This window comes from Phyllostomus hastatus, unplaced genomic scaffold (genome assembly GCF_019186645.2).
Source record: "Phyllostomus hastatus isolate PE091 unplaced genomic scaffold, TTU_PhHast_1.1 phas_scaffold_501, whole genome shotgun sequence".
Taxonomy (NCBI): domain Eukaryota; kingdom Metazoa; phylum Chordata; class Mammalia; order Chiroptera; family Phyllostomidae; genus Phyllostomus; species Phyllostomus hastatus.
In genome coordinates this window covers 32,021,620-32,042,230 of record NW_025334033.1, presented here as the reverse complement: position 1 = coordinate 32,042,230, position 20,611 = coordinate 32,021,620, and the positions used below count along the sequence as shown (strand labels likewise).

General features: G+C 48.1%; 1 protein-coding gene across 1 annotated transcript in view; it reads right to left on the bottom strand.

Annotated features, from left to right (window-relative positions):
• Nucleotides 1-2,992: 2,992 nt before the first annotated feature.
• NOX5 (NADPH oxidase 5) overlaps nucleotides 2,993-20,611 on the bottom strand; it is a 35,485-nt gene continuing 17,866 nt past the window's right edge. The window contains exons 9-17 of the mRNA XM_045823215.1: nucleotides 19,549-19,681; nucleotides 16,134-16,276; nucleotides 13,708-13,902; nucleotides 12,779-12,823; nucleotides 12,295-12,419; nucleotides 11,919-12,003; nucleotides 11,133-11,232; nucleotides 4,319-4,485; nucleotides 2,993-3,264 (exon numbers count right to left, since the gene is read on the bottom strand). Coding sequence (XP_045679171.1) covers nucleotides 3,133-3,264; nucleotides 4,319-4,485; nucleotides 11,133-11,232; nucleotides 11,919-12,003; nucleotides 12,295-12,419; nucleotides 12,779-12,823; nucleotides 13,708-13,902; nucleotides 16,134-16,276; nucleotides 19,549-19,681 — 1,125 coding nt within the window. The 3' untranslated portion in view covers nucleotides 2,993-3,132. The remainder of the gene's footprint in view (nucleotides 3,265-4,318; nucleotides 4,486-11,132; nucleotides 11,233-11,918; nucleotides 12,004-12,294; nucleotides 12,420-12,778; nucleotides 12,824-13,707; nucleotides 13,903-16,133; nucleotides 16,277-19,548; nucleotides 19,682-20,611) is intronic.

The window sequence follows — 20,611 nt, the reverse complement described above, 5'->3', positions numbered from 1 at the left end:
AAGAGAAAACTGCTGAAGTCCCCCTTTACCTCCTCCAGCGCTGACCACCACGAACTGCGTGGCGTTCCTCCTTCTCACCCCCTTCCGATGCACTTCTACCTATTTATCCCATGCACGAGACACACACAGTTCATGTTCTGTTACACGGCTAGAATCATCTCAAAATTTGGTACTCTTTTTACTTAACATCCTATTTTGGGTTTGTATAAAAAATAAAGTTATACATGCAGTAAAACTAATACATGTTTATTACAAAAACTTCAAACTTAAAGAGGGGAAGAAAATAAAGATAAAAAAAAAACAAAACTATTTCCTTCCTTTCCCTCCATTCCCACTCTTTAAAGCAAGCAGATAAATACATGTTCCTGTGTGTCTTTGAAGACATGAGTATGCATATACTAGCCTTTAAACACATGTATCCATCATTTGTTCATGTTATAGATGAGGAAGTGAGAGCTCAGAGAGGTCACGGGCAGATCCAAGGTCACACAGCTGACTGGAGCAGAGGAAAACGTGAAGCCCAGTGCCCCCACTTCAGAGGGCAAAGACCTTTCCACTGAATGTCTGCGAGGCGTTTGTGCACAGCCGTCTGGGCTGATGTCTCTAATCCCTTCCTAACCTTGACCTGGTCTGCAGGGCAGTGACACTTCTCACTATTGCCCATGTCTCCCTCCCCTCGCAGGAATGGTGTAGGTTCTCGGTGTGTTAATGGACTTGTGCTGCACACCTGGAGACCTGCCTGCCCTTTTGTTTCACGAATGCCCACTGACTCTGTCAGAGCTGTCGTCACAGCAGACCTGAGTCTCAGAACCTGGTGAAGCGATTCACTCGGTGAGCTAGCGTTTGCACCTTCGTCTCCATATTACAAATGACAATTATATGCAAGAAGCCCTTCCCAAGGATAATTCCCTTTTAAGCAACCTTGTAGCTTGGTCGTAACTGATGTCTGCATTCAGCCTGTTGCCCCTCCCTTTGTGCTAGATTCGGGGCCCAGGTCTGACCCTGGGGAGCTCACAGCACCCATCCGCTGTCTGTCTGCAGTCGGCCTGTGCTCCTCTTCTCACTGTGTGTGTGTCAGCCTTGGTTCTCTTGGGCCCAGATGTATCTACAGCATTGCCAACATCTGGGTGAAAAGAGAAAAGTCAGCCAGCCATGCAGATGCATTTGACTCCTGCTGACAACAGGATGGTCCCATCTGGACATCTGGGAACCATCCGGGTGGACAGACCGAGTGATCTGCACACCTACATATTTGATCCTGCCACCTGTGATCATATGAGCTGGCAGAGCCTGGGCCTGCAAACTCTCCCCAGGTAGGCCCATCCTGACGTTGCAGATGGGCAGGAGCAAAGCCCAGAATCTGGTCACTAGGTGTGGGCACGCATGTGTGTGTGGTGTGTTAGAACAAGAGGCTGGCAGCTAGAGAAACTCTGATCTTGAAAATGAACTCTCTGACATCATAGTTGTGCCTGAGAGACATGTTGCCTTGAGCCAGGAGCTCTGGAGTGAGGTGCAGTCTTCTCTCGCCTGTTTTTTATTCAGGGCCACTCAGGAAGCAGCCTCCTTCCCAGCAAACGATTGTTCCTGAGATCCCTGATTCAGCATCGCCCTCCAGTGGGCAACTGGAATATGCCTGGAGAGAAAGCCTTTGGACACACTTGGTCACAAATCAAACACGTGGATTTTAGAATCTTGATTCTTTCCCTCTTCTCCCCAAGGGACTTCCAACCCAACCCATGGAAAAGAAAGGCACAATCTACAATCCTGTCGGGAAGTGCCTGATCCCAACCCCATGAAGGCAGCTTGGGGATGAGTGTTCTAGACTGTCACAGAAAAGACAGAACCTGGCAAGACTGGCTGCAAGGTTGAGGGTTCCCAGGAACCCTGGGGTTTACAGGGGCTTGTGGCAAGGGGCAGCTCATATCCGAGGAGTGAGGCCAGCCTTCCCACCCCTGTTCGCAGCCCAGGGCCTCTGCTCCCCAAAGTGTCTCCTAGGAGAGTTTTCGCATCTGTCGGCTCTGCCATCCACTCCTGCCCAGAGAGTGACAGATGCAAACAGAGGCTGGGATGCAGAGAAGGAGGGGGCCCTGATATAGCCAGAAGGTGCAAGGACCATGATAAAGAACCACACAGGGATGGAAGATGAATGCCCTGAGTGCTTACAGTGATGTCTCATTTCACTTCCAGTTGGGACTGGAGAGGTCATCAGTCCCATTATTCAGATGATGAAACAGACTCAGAGGGCTTGCCAGGGCCACACAGCTGGGGTGTGGCTGAGCTGATCTTCAGGTCTCAACCTGCTCGATTTCTGGCACACGGCCCTTCTGTGGCCCTGCAGACACACGGGCACTGTCCACATCCTATTTCTCAGTGAGTGAGGAGAGGGGGGCACTGACAGGCAGAGCAGAGGAGGGGCACTGAGGGACACTCCCAGGAGCAAGAGACAGAGACAGAGAGGGAGGGAGTGAGAGGAAAAGGGGCACAGATAGAGATGAGGGGAAGACAATGACACAGAGAAAGGTAAAAAAAAAATATGGTGCTTATCTCTCCCTACTGGGATAGATTTCAGAGAAAATATGCATTCCCAGTCTCATCCCAGATCTTCAAAATCAGAATCTCTGAGAGTGCAACCCAAGAATCAGCACCTAAAGAAATCTACTGAGTGGCAGAGTGTGCTTTGAAATGCATCACAAAGTAAGGTACACTGCTGGGTGGGCAGAGGGAGGGAGGGATAACATGTCATAAAGCAAATATAGCAAGATGTTCATTGAGGACTCTAGAAACTAGATAATACTGCTCACTGTACAATTCTCTTAATTTTCTGTATGTTTGAAAATTTTCACAGAACACCAAGGGAGAAAGTTCCCAAATGATCGTGATGATTCGGTGGGTCTAGGACCCCTGTTGTAGCGGGAGGCCCCCTTGGGGGACTTCTGGAGGAGCAGTTGCCCCAGGAGCCCCCTGCCCCAGCCCCTGGTGAGGGGAGTCCATCTGCCCCTTGGGGCCTCCCGCTTTGTGTGTGGAGCAGGATTCAGTGGCCGTCCAAGGCTGGGCCCTGTGGTGCCAGCACTGGTAGCAATGCCATCCAGCTGGCCGGCCGTGTGGACTGGGGCAGAGCCTGGAGAGGAGGGGCTAGAAGTTCTCTTGGAAGAATCTGAAGCTGAACCGCTCACAGTGGGCCCTGAGCACCTTGGCCAGGGCTGGGGAGCCGCAGAAGAAGACCTGCACCTTGCCCTTGTCCTCCGCAGCCACTTTCTGGAACACCTGGAGTGCACGGGGTTGGGGAAGAGCAGAGTGAGGAGAGGTGGGACCGTGGACCCACCCAGTGGCACACCCACCTAAAGTTGACGGTGTAATGAGTTGGCAGCGGCAGCGATGGCCGTCTGTCTCCATGAGGACCACCCACACTCAGCTGCTTCTCTTCAGAGCAGAAAGTCCAACATGCAGCCACTTGTCCAGGGGGCATTTGCTTCACCCATAACCTGACCCAGACCCCAGGGAGGGTGTGGGCCAGTAAAAGCACAAGACCCAGGCCCTCACCCAAGGAGCTATGTCTGTGGTGAACTGCGCAACACTCTAACTGCCGGGCTGGTGGACCAGGACGTGGCCAGCTGAACCCAACTGTCTGAACCTCAGGTGGCCCCCAGCTGGCCATGTGCCTCCTGTGAAACGTCTCTTCCCTAGTTAGGCATCCCCACCACCACTGTCGGGTCCCTTTTCCACCCCAAATTCTGCTTAAGAATCGCCTTTGTGGAAAGTCCTCTTGGGTGCCCAAGCTCCACCAGCATCCGTTCCCTTCCCAGCTCCCACCACCGGGGCCTGGGTTAACTACAGCAGTTTGAAAGCAGTATTCCTGGATCACTTTGTGGAACTCTAGACTCTGGTTGGTAAGCACAGGGGAGAACAACAATGAAACCAATCTGAGAAATAAAATAGGAAGGCTGCAAACTAGTTTGTGTCCTTGGGACACACAGTTCCCGCATTTGTACCAGGAAGGGATAAGACCGGGATGCTGTTGGCTTGGGCCATCTGACTCTGGTTTGTAGGAATCAGGGCTGGGAGAGGCCTCAGATGTCAGATAGGCTAATTTCCACTCTAAACAGATGGGGAAACTGAAGCCAATGATTGACAAAGGGAGCCAATGATGGACCCAAACGTAGGCTCCCTGCCTCAGGTCCAGCCCTGAGATACTGGCTGGACTCGAGATGCTGGCCTCATGTGTTGCCATTGGCTGCTTGGCCCTGGTCTACCCAGGCCCTACTTCAGGCTCTCAGCCCCACTGGTCCCTGCAGGCTGAGTGGCTCCAATTGGCCTTTACCTTGTTCCAGTCTGGCCGCCCAGGCTGGGTGCGCGTCTGCAGGCCCGTGATGGAGTCCTTCTTCTCCTTCTTGGCCACAAGGTCGAGAGCCATCTGCAGGCCGATGGCTTTCATGTCATTCTTACTGAGTGCAGAGGTCATGTACATGTGCAGCTCCAGGAAGCGGCCTATGTGGTGGGAGGAGAGGGTGACACTGAAGGGCCAGCAGCAGTGACAGGGACAGAGTAGCATGTCAGCCACCTCGCCCTGGGGCTTGGAGAGACACCAAGAGGGCTTGGAACTCACCCACAGCCACCATGTTCACCCAGGACCCCCACATGACCAGTGCAGTAGAGAGGAGTGATGCTCCCTGCTTGGGCCGGGCCCACCCTGTGCACGGCGCGCACTGGTTAGTTTTTATCCGTTTTCCAACATGAGCCTCACAATCACCCAGGAGTTCCAGTTCCAGAGGGGAATTAATCCCAAGGCAGTGGGGCAGTCCTTGGGCTCTGAAGTGTGTACCTTTCATTCCATACGGTGCATGCTCGGTCAGGCTGGGGACATGAGGCATGCACACATGAGAAGGTAACTGGGACCAGAGGGCCAAGGGTTGAGTGAGTGGATCAGAGGACACGTGCTACTGGTACCCAGGGAAGGGCTGGAGCAGACAGAGCTGCTTCCTGGGAGGGCGGGGACTAGGTTAGGTCTTGGAAGACGGGCAAGGTTCAAGGAAGAAATGAAGGAAGGCATCCCAAGAAGAAGTAGCATGAACCAAGGACAAGAGGCTGGAACAAACTCAGTGACCGTGGGGCATGAGGGGACTGCCTGGCTGGAGCAGAGGGCTTTGAACAGGAGCAGCAGGTGGGATTGGATACTCTGAGGCTATGATGCACAAGGTCTTGAATGCCCAGCTAGGGAATGGGGGCGGGTGGAGGGTATCTGAGCCGGGTGTGACAGGATGCAAACAGCATTTCAGAAAGGGGAGTCAGAGAGCCAAAGAGACAGGGCACAGGCTGGTGACACAGAGACCAGTAGGTCTGAGCACCCTCAGTTATATGCCTGCAACGGGACAGGTTAGTGGGGTGCTCACCCTTCAGCCCTCAGAGCAATGAGAGGCCCAGATGGGCAGCTCTGTGTTTGGGCTCCTCCCTCCGTTTTCCCGGACATGGCATACAGATGTTACCATTTTCCATGTGTGCCACTCCGGCAAGTGCTGCCTCAGACCCTGCATCCATGCAAAGTGAGAAGTGGCAGGGCATGATCTGGGTGGATGGATTCACAGGCCGATGAGCCCTGCATCCCCTTGTGCAGCTCTCAACTAGCTCTCGACTGTTTCATGGGGCACCAGTAGCCCAGTTTCCCGTTTTTCTTAAGGTCTTGGCCACTGTTAAAATGCAAATGGCCTTAGAAAGGATACCACATTTTATTTCCCCTATCAGTGAACTTGAGAGTGCTGGGAGGTGTGGGAGGGACTGTGAGGGATGCCTGCCTGAGAGCACCCTGTCCCTCTTCTCCCTCCTGCAGTCTCCACACCCTGGAGAGGGGTGCGAGACCAGAGGAGGAGACGCTGTGGGGGAGGGAGGAGAAAGATCTGATCTGTCACAGTTTCACCCTCTCCAAAACAGCTGAGGTTGAGACAACTCATCCCATTTCTGGGATGCTCTTCTAAGGAAATCATCTAAGGAAGGGGAAAAAAACCTATGTGCATGTACATATTAATAACAGCTTTACTTATGATAGTGGAAAACCAGGAATTTAAAAAATGGTTAGTAGTAGGAGCTTGGTTAAACAATTTGTGGCAAACCACTAACTGTATCATTCATTAATAACCATTAAATACTACTACCACTGCTATTGCTAGTTTTATTGAGTAGTTACTACTTTTACCACTATTAAATTTATTGAGCAGTTACTATTACCATTACTACTATTACTACTAATTTATTGAGCAGTTGTTAAGCTCCAGCCACTGTTCTAAGTGCTGTACAGATGATATCTCATTAAATCCCCACAACAGTTCCATGAGATGGGTACCAGCCATAGCCATATTTTTCAGATGAGGGAACTAAAGCAAAGCAGTTAAAAATGTGCCCAGGCTTCTATAGCTATCAAGGGATAAATATTTCAAACCAAACAGAATGACTGACGTTTAAGCTATGAAAATTCAAAAGAAGTCACAAATTCTTTAACTGAAACTTTCGTATAAAATGAAAATTAAAATTAAAATCAGAGGCCACAAGTTTCAGCTGCAGTTTACATGACACCTGGGTGGCAATTTGCCTCAAGTGACTGAGAACAGGAAGCATCAGGTTAATGCTTACCCTTTGTTTACACAGATAGGGAAGAAGCAAGCAGCAAATACACCAGTAACTAGAAATTTTAATTAAATCTATACTTTTCCTCTCTCTTGTCATCATAAAATCCAGTCTCTAATGAATTAATATACATAAAACCATTTAGAACAAAGTGGATACTATATAAATATTTGCTATAATGTTATTCACAAGAAAGGGCAAGGAGATTTCCTGTAACATCCTAAGGCTTAATCATTATCTTCCAAAGACTGTTGACTTGGGCTTTAAGGCTTTGAATGTTTGTTATAGTAAATCACATCTGTCTGAATGTTTCTTGTAGAAAACTATGGTTGATTACTTGAACTTATAAACTATGTTTATTATAGGAATTTCAATTTACTCACGGCAACCTTGTGATAATTAAACAGCCAAATAAGATCTACTTCCAGTGAATTCAACCAGTATAAAAAAAAAAACACACCAATTCTCTTGAAGTTAGAAACATATCTAAAGATATTCCTCCCTGTATAAGTTATTCCACAAGGAAAGCAAAACAAAACAAAAAAAGTGAACCTAACAGGTTAACTTTAGAATGCAGGACAAAACCTCAGTGTGCCACAAAGATGTCCCATGAAGATAACGATGTACCTCAGAGAAGCGTGTGGTCACACACACTAAGCACTGGCTTAGTAAAAACTGTAGAATGTACACGGGGTGGGGTGGGGGCAGACTGCAGGGGCCGGAGGACAGCATTGGAAACATTCATTTTCAATGAAAGTATAAAATAGGGACCACACAGTAAAAGAACTCGTATACACTAAAATGCTTATCTTAGACTGCGCTTAACGTGTTTTTATTGCCACTGCATCAGGAAAAATATTGAAGCTTCAATCCCAATAAATATATGTTTATTCACATGTTCATTTCTACTAACTGGTTCTGGACATTGAACATGTAGGTGGGAGTGAGAAGAACCGTATGTATTTTCTCACCTTAAACGGTGGACTAAATGCATAAAACCACAGTGAACAGGTACTGCGGGACTGTAACTGGCCCCGGAGAAAATGAAGTGAGCCCTGCAATTGCCCCAGCTTAGAGCTGGTCCCACCGAGTGCGGAGACAGAAACTGGGGTTTGAGGAGGCCAAGACAGCTAGAATGTGCAGGCACAACACTGGAAAAGGGGACTGCAGAGAGATAGAGAGAGGGAAGGAGGAAGAGAAAGAGAAAGGGAGGAAGAGAGGGAGTTGTGGGGGAAGCTACCTCTGGAAATCTGCATAAAGCTTCCCTTCAGCCTTTGGCTAAGCATCAATATGTACATGTGTGAAAGAAAGTTTCCGCAAAACACTAGGCTGAACAGTACCTGGAGCTCAAACAGAGTTGGGGGTAATTTGGGCTTCCACCAGCAAGAGCGGGGAGACCTTGTGATACCCAGGACCGTAGGTAGAGTCCTCAGAGGTGTAAGGTCTTAGTACCGGGGCTAAATTAGTCCCACGGTAAAATCTGCTCTGGACTCACCATACCAAAGTTGAATGCAAGTCTTGAGAGGATCCAAATTATCCTAAATAATGTGACTGTGCCCCAGAACAAACTAAATGCTATTTAAAGAAATACCCCAAAATCCAGAACACAACAACATGCAATTCACAATACGTGGCATCCAATAAAAAATGATCGGGCATGCAAAGAAGCAGAACATGATTTATAACAAGGAGAAACTCAGTCATTAGAAACAGACCCAGAAACAACAGGTGTGATGGACTTAGACAAACATGCTTCACAGGTATGAGAATGTACGATCAAAACGAAGCAGGTATGATGAGGAGAGAGATGAAAGGCATAAGAGACCCAAACAGAACTTCTAGAGAGGAAAAACACAACCTCACTGAACAGGGTTCACAGATATTTAAGGTCCCTTGGTTTTCCAAATAAATTTTAGTATCAGCTTCTCGATATGCATTTTTTAAAACCTGCTCCAAAAGTCTGATTCGAATGGGAATGATGGGAAAGGTGCTGCAGAAGAAAAGACCAGTGACCTTGAAAGCATAGAAAGGGAAATGACCCAACATGAAGAACAGATTGAAAGGAAAAAATAAAAAAGGACAGTGTCAGAGACCTGTGGAATACCAAACCGTCTAAAGTCTGTGTAATGGAAGTGACAGGAAGGAAAAGAAAGAAGAAAAAAATGTGAAGAAAGAACGGCTGAAATTTATCCAAATTTGATGAAAACTATAAGCCCATATATGCAAGAAGTTTAATGAACTCCAAGTACAAGAATGTGAAGAAAACCACTTCTTGGAAGCGTTTTGTAGTTTTCAGTGTTTAGATCTTGCCCATATTTTTCTATACCTATCCTTAAGTATTTCATGTTTTTTAAATTTTTATTAAAAAATTTTCAATTATGAATCATTTGCTGCTAGTAAATAGTGATAGTTAACTTTTACATATTGACCTTATATCCTGACCTTGTCGAACTCACTGTGATGCTGATGTAAATGAAGAGCTAAAATTATGACATTTTTAGAAGGAAACAAAGGAGAAAATACTCAGGACTTGGGTAAAGCCAAGATTTTAGGTAGGACCAAAAAAAAGCATGAAGAATTTTAAAAATTGATCACTTGAACATTTTGTGCTTCAAAAGACAGTTTAAGAAAATGAAAAGGCGAACAGCAGACCGAGGAGAAGTGTCTGAGAGATGTACGCCTGAGCGAGACCCTGCTTCCGGACTCCGAAGACGACGTGTACAACTTAATAAAAAGAATACAGCATTTGGGTTTACTGAGTGGACTAAATATCTGAAACTTTACAAAGATGTACAAACAACGAACAAGAGCATGAAAATATGTTCCATATTGTTAGTTGTTAGACAAATGCAAATTAAGAGCCCATTAATATACCACGACACACCCACTAGAAGAGCTAAAATTAAAAAGACCGCCCACATCAAATCTTGGCAAGGTGTGGCACCAATGCAACTCCTGTCCATTGCCGATGGGAATGCAAAATGGCACAGTCACTTTGGAAAACAGTTTGGCAGTTTCTCAATAAAGTTAAACCTAAAGCATACCCAGCAATTCCACTTCTAAATATTTATCCCAGGTAGATGGAAACATATGTCCACACAAGAACTTACATGCACATATCTCTAGCAGTTCTACTTAAAATAGCCAAGAAGTGAAAAGAACTCTAATATCCATCAACTAGTGGATGGAAAAACAGATTGTGATATATCATAAAATAAAACACTACTCAGCGATGGACGGTTTTAACCACTTACTGGTACATGAGACAACGTGGATGAATCTCAAAGACATGTCAAGTGAAAGAAGTAACACACAAAAAAGACTACACATTACACGATTCCATGTATGTGAAACCATAGTGAGAGAAAGCAGGTCAGCGGTTGCTGAGGACAAGCTGGGGGCGAGGGTGTCGATGCAGAGTGGGATGAGGCAGCTTCTGGGGGGCAATAGAGATGTTTCCTATTTCAATTGTGCCCCTGGTCACACAACCATGCACATTCATCAAAACGTCATTTTATTCATTGTACAATTATACTGATGAATACTATTGTATATAAATTATCCCTAAGAAAACTTTTTTTAAAAAGGGTTGAACAAGAGTCATCTGAGAAGTCTGTTAAAGTATATGCTCCAGGACATTCACCCAGAGAAACTGCTTTGGAAGATCGCTGGTGAGGCCTGGAAATCTAAATCTTTTTAAAAAGATTATTTATTTATCTAGTGCAGAGAGAGTGGAAAGAAGGGAGAAAGAGAGGGAGAGAAACATCGATGCACCAGTGCAACGCAATAGGTAGCTTGTCACATGCCCCCAGCGGGGGACCAGGCCTGCAACCCAGGCTTAGGTCTTGACCGGGAATTGACCTGGTGACCTTTCCCTTTTGGGAATAATGCCAAACCCACTGAACCACACCAGTTAGGGCTGGAAACCTAAATTTTTAACAAGTACTCACTCTGTATTAAAAGAAATACAGTGAGCCCTGGCTGGGTGGTTCAGCTGGTGAGAGTGTCGTTCTGTGCACCACAGGCCGTGGGTTTGGCCCTGGTCCGGGCAGTTTCTGGGCTGTTCGTTCAGTCCCTGGTCGGGGCGCGTGTCGGGGGCAACTGACTGATGTGTCTCTCTCCATCAATGTTTCTCTCTCTTTCTCCCCCTTCCTCTCTCTAAAAATCAGTAAACTGTATCGTCGGGTAAAGGATACATTTAAAAAAAGAAAAGGAAAGAAACGTAATGAAAAAGAGAAATTAGAAAAAAGAAGGGCACACATTTTTATAAGCTGTGAATGAAAAGAAAATACTGATAGGAAACCCTTTAAAAGTCTGGAATAGTCTGGATAGTGGATACGGTTATGAATGCCTTTTCCCTTCTTTAATTTTTGTTTCACAAAATGTTATATTTAAGTAGGAAATAAGAGGAACCCTCTCTCCCCCGTATTTTTGATAGAACGCCTCCTCACAAAGACCCTGGCCCTGGCCCCTGCCCCACGCCCACCCCCTCAGGCCCTGTGCCTCTCCTGCCCACTCACCCTCTTGAGTCTCCTCGGCCTGGTCCATCTCCAGTTTGGTCAGCAGGCTGACAAACCACTCGAAAGCCCGCTGGTGTCGGTTGATCCAGATGAAGTCCACCTAGGGAGAGGGGCCCTTCGGTCTGAGTCGGGGCCTCCCTGTTCACAGCATGCTCATATCAGTGGTCTCCGAGGCCACCCAAGTGTGAGCAGGGCACACACGCTCATCCCCTTTGAAAAGAGGGGAAGACCGAGGCTCATGGAGGGAGGAGCCTTGACCAGGTCCCTGAGCGGCAGAGGACCAGAGCCTGGGTTCCTGACTGCTGGGTCAGGTTTTTCGGCAGTACTCTCTTGCTACAGCACGCAGTGTTCTGAGATCTTAAACAGAGGACAGCCAGAATAACATGACTTATTTTTTAAGGGATTCTTGGAAGTGGCCTAGTCAAAATAATAAATGTTCAAAAGGCAAACATTTTCATTTGTCAAACCACCACTGGGTGACGTGAGTAAGCATCGTGGCTGTAGCTGAATCCAGGCTGCCTGACTTTCAAGCTCCTTGGTGTCTCATGAGATACAGTCTTCAGAACTTCTCTCAGAGGGGACTAGGGGTGATGGTAGGGGCGGCCTGGACACCTAGGAGGCACCAGGAGAATGTGGAGCACTGGGGGGAGTGTGGGGACCAGCAGACCCCAGCAGGGGAGAGGTCATCTGTCCCTCCCCTGCCTTGGCACAGGAGGGCCTGGCTCCTGTTCCAGGCAGCATCCCAGGCAGAGGGTTCCAGGCCGGCCTAGGGGAGGCCATGCTCACCTTGTGGAGCTTCATGTCATCGTCCTGGGTGCCCTCCATCCAGGAGTGCTGACAGTTGGGGCAAGTACGCTTTCTCTTCTGGTACCTTAGGGGAGGTGGGGGCAGGAGTTCTGAATGCAGATTGAGTAGGAGACTTTCCAGGACCTCAGAGAACAGTGCGGGGAACAGGGAGGGAGGGGGAGTGACAGAACCCATCCTATGAGGAAGGAGGGGGATGAGACCCAAACAAGAGAGGCTGGAGGAGTAGGGGAGGAAAGACAGAGAAGGGGAGAGGGAGATAGGTGAGAGAAGGGAGGGGGGAGGGGGAGAGAAGACGGGAGGGCTATCTCAGGGCTCTGCCCAGGGAGCCGGCCAGGACCACGGCCTGTCCACCTACCTGTACATGATGCTCTGCAGGATGGAAGCAAAGGGGGTGATGCCAATGCCCGCCCCGATGAGCACGGCGTGCTCAGAGGCGAAGATCCTGCGGGTGGGGGTTCCATAAGGGCCATTGATGTAGCACTGCGCACCGGAGAGGTTGGAGGAAAGAGGGGGTGAGTGGGTACAAGGAGGGCTGGACCCCGAGACTTCAGGACCCCCTTAACACGCAGGCAGTCATCTCCTAGCCTGGGACCCAGGTCTAAAGAGCTCCTACTCCTGCACTCCGAGCACTCGTCTGGGAGAGCCCTAGGAGGCCAGCATGCAGAGCCGATGGGAGCAGGGCTCACCCAGCATCCTGTGTGCAGCTGGGACGGGGGTTTGGTTCCATCATCTGGATACCTGGAGGTCAGCCCACGGGGACTTGTGGGGCTTGGGCACCGAGGGCCATAGCAAGCCTTCCCTACTGGCAGGTGGGGGCAGGGTTTTCTGGAACCACTTACCTTGATGTTACAGAATTGGTGGTTCTCAGGGGACAGCTCAGAGACCTGAGAGGAGTACAGTAGTAAGCTGTGGGCCTCTGGGAGTGGGCACGTCAGACATCTCCCAGAGGCTTCCTAGCCCTTGCCGGCCTGAGCAACTTTACAAAAAGGGAATTGCCTTTTCTGCCCCAACCATTCCAAGGAGCGTGGAGCCCTTCAAAGGGAGAACACCAGTGGTGTTCTGTAAAATGCACTTTTCAACATCACCACCAAAATTTCTGATTCTGGTGTCTGTTGATTCTTGGTATAAATACTGCCATCGGGGGTCCCTCCAAGGCCTGTGTTTCGTGATACTCACCCCGAGTTTTCTAAAATCCTTCTGTTTGTAGAAAGAAAGCCTTATGTTATAGTTTTGATGTCGTTAACACTTACTAATCCCTTGTCTTTTTTTTCTTTTGAGAGAGAGAGAGAGAGGGAGAGAGAGAGAGAGGGAGAGGGAGAGAGAACACGAACAAACACGGGCAGAGCAGTGGAATGCAGCTCCGGGCTCCGAGCCTTGGCAGGCGGAAACATCTGGCAAGAATCTAGTAACACTGGTTTTCACTGATTTTACTTTTAGAGCTACCTTCTGTTTGTGGCACAGGATACTAGTTTTCCATTAACAAGAGCCCTTGAAAGAGTCCTTTTTAAAATACAATTAAGTTTAAAGTAATGTTGGGATATAAAGAGAAGCGTTAGGTAGGAAATACCTAGTGTTAGGTGGGAGGTGAATATAGCAAAAGCTACAAAGGTGGGAGGCAGATGACTGGCTGCAGAAACCCCGTGAAATGTGTGGTGCCCTGAACGTGGGCTACCCTTGAGGCCCTCCCTTCCATGTTCCAAGGACCCACCGTCGCTGGGGAGACAGACCACTGGCTCCCCAGCCTCTAGCCCAGCATTCTTAGCCTTACCGGAACCCGGGTGCTGGCAGAGGCTCCCCACTGTGCCTGAGTCCTGTCCTTTGTCCCTTTGGGCACCAGGCCTTTGTCCCCCTGCCACGGAGTGCCCTCATGCCCGAAGGATGTCAGCTCCACGGTGACGTCCTCGCTGGAAGCCACTGGACCCTGTGCCAGGGCTTTGGAGTCGTCGGGCTGGGGTTGCAATCCCTGTTTGGTTTCAAAATGGGAATCGCTTTATTATTTAAATCACCAAATTAATACATTAGTTTTAAAGATTGAGATATTACAGAACATGAATGAATAAAGTAAAAAAGTACCTGAATCAGATGATATAACTTCTCTAAACATTTTCTCCGTGTCCTTCCAGACTGTCTCCCTTGCTCACACACACTTTTACATAAATGGAACATACTGCTTTGTGACCAGGCTTTTCCACGCATTCCACCTGGACTGGGCTTTCATGCTTCCAGTGCTTCCCTTTGTTTAGGTGACCTACTGTTCCATCATCAGGGTGATGAGTAACTTATTTAGCTACTTCCCTATTGTAAAATTCTGATTACCCTCATTTCTCCATTACTGTTAACAACTACCATATACAAAATTGCACCTTTTCCATCTCTATGCTTTACCCCAGTGATTTTCAACTGGCGTGCTGCAAGGATTATTAAAACATGCAACACCTGACTATTTAGTCAGGGGCACTGATCTCTTTTCCCTTAGACTGTCAAATTAAAAAGTGACAGCAGCCAACACAACAATAGCCGTCCGATGTGAATGCCCGGTCTCGAACCATAAACACGTGTATATAGGTCATGTAAAAGAGCTGCATCTTATTGGTCATGTCGCATAATAAGGTTGCATCTGATTGGTTAATTCTTGGTACCAGATATCCTCATATACTAGTATAGGTGCCTAATGTTTGTTAAAGTCACTTTGGAACAAAAAGGGTAGGTAATTACTATTATTATTATTCTTTGTAAATCATCAAAATTATACCTATTTTTGTCAGAACAACAAAAAATATATTTTTTGATGTGCCACAGAATTTAGTAATAAGCTTATGTATGCCATGAGATGAAAAAGGTTGAAAATCACTTCTTTACCCTGATTTATTTTCCTCATAATATTTATTATCATTTGATACAGTATCTGTGTTGTTGGATAACTGTCTGTCTCTTCAGAATGTAAGCAATGATTGTGTCTATCTTGCTTACTGATGTATTTTTAGCATCGAGAACAGTACTTGGAAAACTACTGTTTTTCCAAGTGTTCAATAAATGTTTGCTAAATGAATGAATAAACAAGGGGATGAACATACTTCTTGTATACCTGTCCAATTAACTGTTTTAGGATAAATCCCTAAAAATGGAATTGCTGGGCCAGTGGGTATACTGCACATATGGCCAGACTTCCCACCAGAAAGTTTGTGCCAACTTATTCTTTGGCAGCAATGCTTAAGGCCCCAAGGAAACACAGGTTTTAACAACTCCCAGTGTGCCATGGCTCTCCTGGTTTCGGAAGTCACTTCCTCCTTCAGGAAGTATCCCCTGATGAACAACAGAGAACACTCTCTTGTTTGCACCTAGCCCTCCATTTCCCAAAGCTTTGCTCTTGGCAGCATTCTAGAAGGTTCCTCTGGTCTGGCCAGGCTGGATTCCACCTGGTTTTCCCATGGGACTTTAAACTCTTCTAGGGCAAGGCAGGGCTGAGTCAGACCTGAGGGCTTCTCTTCCTTTGGCCTTCAGCAGTGTTCCACATGTGAATCTGTCGCCCAGCCCGGTGGTACAGCCCACTAAGTTTCTGGCACCCTCAGCCTCCTTCATCTGTTCTTACTGCCTCGGGTGCTGCCCTGATCTCTGTATATTCCTCCGCTGCAGGCACTGTATTCACTCCAGGCACTTGTCAGCTTTGCGGGTTTCACTGGGGCTCAAAAGACAACAATGCTGATGCTAATCTAATGCTGAGGGTGTTGATGGTGATAATGAATGGTCCACCTGGACCATGCAGCCCAGTTCACTCGATACTTTACAGTCATTCATTCCATTGGTCCTTAGAAGAACCGTGTGAGAAAGGGAAGCGAAAGATGGGAATTACCCTCAGTTCATAAATGAACAACCCAAGGCTCAGCAAGATTAAAGGATGAGCGCATGGCCATACAGTTAGCAAGTGCTGGAGCAGACATCGAGGTGAGTTTTCCTGATATCAGTTTCCCCTCTCTTTTCATTATCCCCCACCTTCTAACAGAGAACGTGGTCTGGGGAGCACCTGGAGTCAAGCTTCAAGGAGGTTCCTGCATCCCACAATGCTCAGCTACATTGCCGCTCAGCCAATGTACACACTGCTGCTCAGTGATCGGTGCCTGCCAACCGGGAAGGAGGCATCTTGGTCCCCATGGGTTGGCCTCCGTGGTGGATACTTCCTTCCCCACAGTCACCTACCTGGGGCCTCCCCTGGCTCCTTCTCATTTTTAAACTCCTTGACAGCCTCTTAGAGTCACAGTCCACTGGGTCTGATGTCTTGAAGGACTCGTAGAGCCTGTTTGTCCACTGGCCTTCTGACCGGATGTGTAGCCAGATGGTATCTGAACAAGAGATGAGCAGGGGTGTGTCAGTGCTTGTTACTACAGCGGGGACCTCATCTGAGGGATTGGGGCTGGGTATCCCCTGCCCAGGTCCTGGGCTGAACTTCCTTCCTCAGATCCAAACCAGCAGCCATGGCCACAGGGCATGAAGATCTGATCTCTCCCTTGCAAATGTTCCCAGTGGAGTCAATCTAAGCCTACACAGTAAGGGTTCCATCTCCTCTGCCAAGGCAGGGGTCACAGCTGCCCTGAACACACTAGGAGCTCCCTAGGGTCCCTGAGGTCCCTGCCTTCACCATCAGGCCAGGATCTCACCAAGGAGGGGGTCATTTCCCTCCCACATTCAGTCAGGTGCCTATTAATGGCTCTGAACATAGTATGTGTTTAACTGATGGTACCAATGACTTTTATTTCACCCAGTGCCTGGGATGTAGCAGGTGCTTACTAAGGTTTTCTGTTCAGTGGATGACTGGCAGGAAGGTGGTGGGGGGTGGCCACCCTTCTGCTGAGGGGACCAGAGGGAATCCACAGCATTAGAGTGAGGCGACCCCTAAGAGATGTCCTTTTTCTTTTCTTTTCTTTTCTTTTCTTTTCTTTTCTTTTAAACTATGGACTGTTTAGGCAATTCTGTGAAGGAAATGAATAGACTTCTCCTCAAAATAAGGTTTTTAATATATAAAGTAACATGCATAGGCATTACAAATGAAACCAGTCATAATGAGAAAGTTATCAAAAATATTTTTAAAAACCAAATGTGTGCCCTGGCTGGTGTGGCTCAAAGGACTGAGTGCCAGCCTGCGAACCAAAGGGTTGCCAGTTGGATTCACAGTCAGGGCACATGCCTGGGTTGCAGGCCAGGTCCCCAATAGGGGGCGCTCAATAGGCAACCACACATTGTTGTTTCTCTCCCTCTCTTTCTCTCTCCTCTCCCCTCTCTCTAAAAATAAATAAATAAAGTCTTTAAAAACCCCAAATGTGTGATTTAGGAATACGTGTGCTTCTCTGTTAACACAAGAAATAACTCCCCACTGGGGAGTGGCATGGCCACCGGAATTCTATAGTAGTGATGAGGTATCAGCCACAACTGTTGTGTGACATAAAGGAACGTACAGTTCTTATTTAGAAAAAGTCACAGGTATTGCTAACACTACTGTGGGTTGTTATCTGCATTCCTAATTAAAGAAAAGGCTAGATTTCCATCAGAGGTTAGTGAAAATAAAGATGTCACTCTTTCCCCCATCCAAGTTCATGAATAAACTGGTTCAACCCTGTATTTGTGGAGGCCCAGGGCAGTGTGGTGTGGTCTCACTGCTTTGTGAGGAAGGAACTGAAAAGTCAGGACCAGAGCTCAGCTCCTCAGACCCTGGCTCCCATGCCTCTCTCTCAAGCTTCTTCCTCTTTCCTGATGTGTGTGTGTGTGGCGGGGGTGGGGGGGGTGGTGAGTGGGCTATGCCTTCTCCACACAAATACACCCTGAAGTGCTTCACACAGTGACTCACCAAGGGAGCCTCCCTAAATGTGAGCTGCATTCAAGCACCCACAGCTGCCAGCCCGAGTCCCACTCCTGGTTTCTGTAACCCAGCTTTGTAAATAGGGTATTTACCATTCCCCATAAGGACTCAGCTCAATGCCAGAGGTTCAGGGCTCAAGAGATAAGCAAATTCTGAGCTGAGACCCTGAAGAAACCCCTTCAGAAAGTGGTCAAATAAATGACCCGTCCATATATTAAACGTAGTCATTAACATCAGAGTAGTGGCTACGTGCTGGAATACTATGCAGCCACAAAAAGGGAAAGTTCTTTCTGAAAGAACTGACATGGAAAGATTTTCATGATGTACTGTTCACTGAGGAAAAATTGGCTGTGAAACAGAGTGAACAGTGTAATCCTATGTATGCAGAATTATCTCCGCATCCAATTATCCACGTGGGTGTACAGGTTGGACACCGCTCACCAAAAGATTGACAATGCTTTTCTTTGCATGGAATTATTTGAGGGATTTTAATTTTCTTTTGTGCCAATTTCTATGTTGCCTGAATTTTTCAAGAGCATATAATTTCTTAAAAAAACAGAAAGGGAAGAAAAAATAGAAAGGAAACAACCTACCTTCTTCAACCCTTATCCCTATGTTTGTCCCATTGTATGTCCAGGCCACCAATCAGGACATTGCAGGGCAGGTAGTATGCAGCCTGAGTGGGGGGAGCCCTGGCCTTGGGTCTGCACCCTGAGTTGTGGGAGCTGGGTCCTGCTGGGCCCCGGCTAGGAGGCATCCTAAGTGAAGCTATCTTTTAATGGGATGTGTCAGAGAACCCCTTTACCTGTCATGAAGCCAAGCAAGGGTCTCATTGTGACAGACCGTGTCAGGTCTTTCCTGTCAGAAGCACCGCCTGAGGTGGGAAGGCCAATCTTTGGCCTGGCCAGGAGGGACAATAGCCCAGGACCGGAAGAAAGGCACAGGCATGGTGGGGGTCAGGGGACAGCTGGGCCCAGGGAGAGTCAGCTGAGCAGTTCTATGGGTGCTGGGGACCCACAGAGAAATGGGAGTAGTGTAGGACTGAGGGCAGAGGGTGAGAGGGAGTCTGCTGCCTGGGGGCTCTGCTGGGCTGTTGCCCACAGGGAGCGGGAAAGCCTGGCTTCTTGTCACAGACCCCCTGAAAATGTCCAGGTACCCCTTCCTGTGTGCTGGCTACTCCTCTGCTTAAGACATTCATGGGCTGCCAACTGCCTGTGCCATCCAGCTTCTAATTCTGCATTCAAAGTCCTCCTGGTCTCACACGGGCTCTAACCAGCTTTTCCAGACACTGCCTTTCATCACTGACCCTCTCTCCTGCCCTCCCACTCTCTCTCTGTCCCCCCTTCCTTTCTCTCTACCCCACCCCCACTCTTAGCTCTAACAACATCAGATGTCCCACACTTCCAGTTTTTCAAGCTTTTGCCTCTGGTCCTCCCTCTGCCTCCTCCTGCATCTCCTTCCCTGCCTACTAAACTCCTACTAACCTTTCAAAGTTCAGCTGCAATGCCACGTGCCTGTGAAGCCTGGCCCACTTATCCCACCATGCCAGGCCCTCCCTTGTGACCCTCACAGTAGCTGGTCAGCCCTGACCACGCCATTCAGTGAGTGTCTGCCCGTCTTCCTCCTTGTTTCAGAGGGATTTTTTTGGAGGTTGACTTTGCACCTCTGGTTCTGTTCACCTCTGTGTGCCTGGCTCCCAGCCTGTGCTTAGCACACAGAAGAACTCAGTAAATGCCTGAATGACTGGATGGCTTGGCATACCTTTCTGCTCTGGAGCACTGCTGATGGTGAAGGGGTGCCACTCATAGCGAGCAATGGTGGGAATGTTCAGATACAAGTAGTCACCAGGCCTATAGTTGAAAAGAGGGGGCCTCTTGATGAGCAGATGAGTCACCTGGGGAAAGAAGGAAATCAGCATCATTCGTGCAGACCCAAAGTTGTCAGGGGCCCTGGGACCAGAGGGCAGAGGCCGGGCCATCTTCCGCCATAAACCAGGCCAGCTCAGATGTGAGACCCTTCTGTACCTATGAGTGAGGGCCACCCTTGAGCTATCCGCCAACCAAGGCAAGGCAACTATCAGAGAAGAGAGAAGTCAGGAAGGGGTTCATAGCTTGATTCCACTTCTTATGGTGAAAATACTGCTTTTTAGTGGCCCCCGCCTCTGTGAAGCCCTCCCTGACTATTCTAAACCTTTTCTTGGTACTTCTGTAGCACTCAACCAGCATGGAAACCACTAATGGTCATCTCCCCTATGATAATAACATCGTTCTGGATGACAGCATCAGTTTATTGAGCACTTACTGTGTGCCAGAGCTGTGGGGAGCACTTTAAGTGCTATCTCTAGTCCTCACAGTAACCCTTTGAGGCTAATGTTATACTTTCTCCACTTTCTGGATGAAAAGCTGAGGCCCAAAGAAGTTAAATAGCTTGCTCAAGACCATCAGCTAGGAAACCATGGGATTCAAATACAATATCAGCTGTCTGATGCCGGAGCCTGGACATAAACCACAACCTCATTATTTACTTCCATGTCCTTCCACTCCAGTTGTCCAGACCCCGGCCCCCCCCCCTCAACCTACCCTCCCTTTCTCCATAAATGGCCCCAGTCACTCCCCAACTACCTGGCAGTTGTCCTAGCCTCCTTTCTCTATCCTAAAATGCATCCAGTTACCTTTTGAGTCTTGCTGTGATAGGCCCCCCTCCCCACCTCAAAGCCACTGCCTAAGTTCAGGGTCAAGGCCGTTATGAGTTCTCATCTGCATATGTGCAACAGCTTCCCTAACAATCCTCTCTGAGCCATCTTCCACAGAGAAACTAAAGAAAT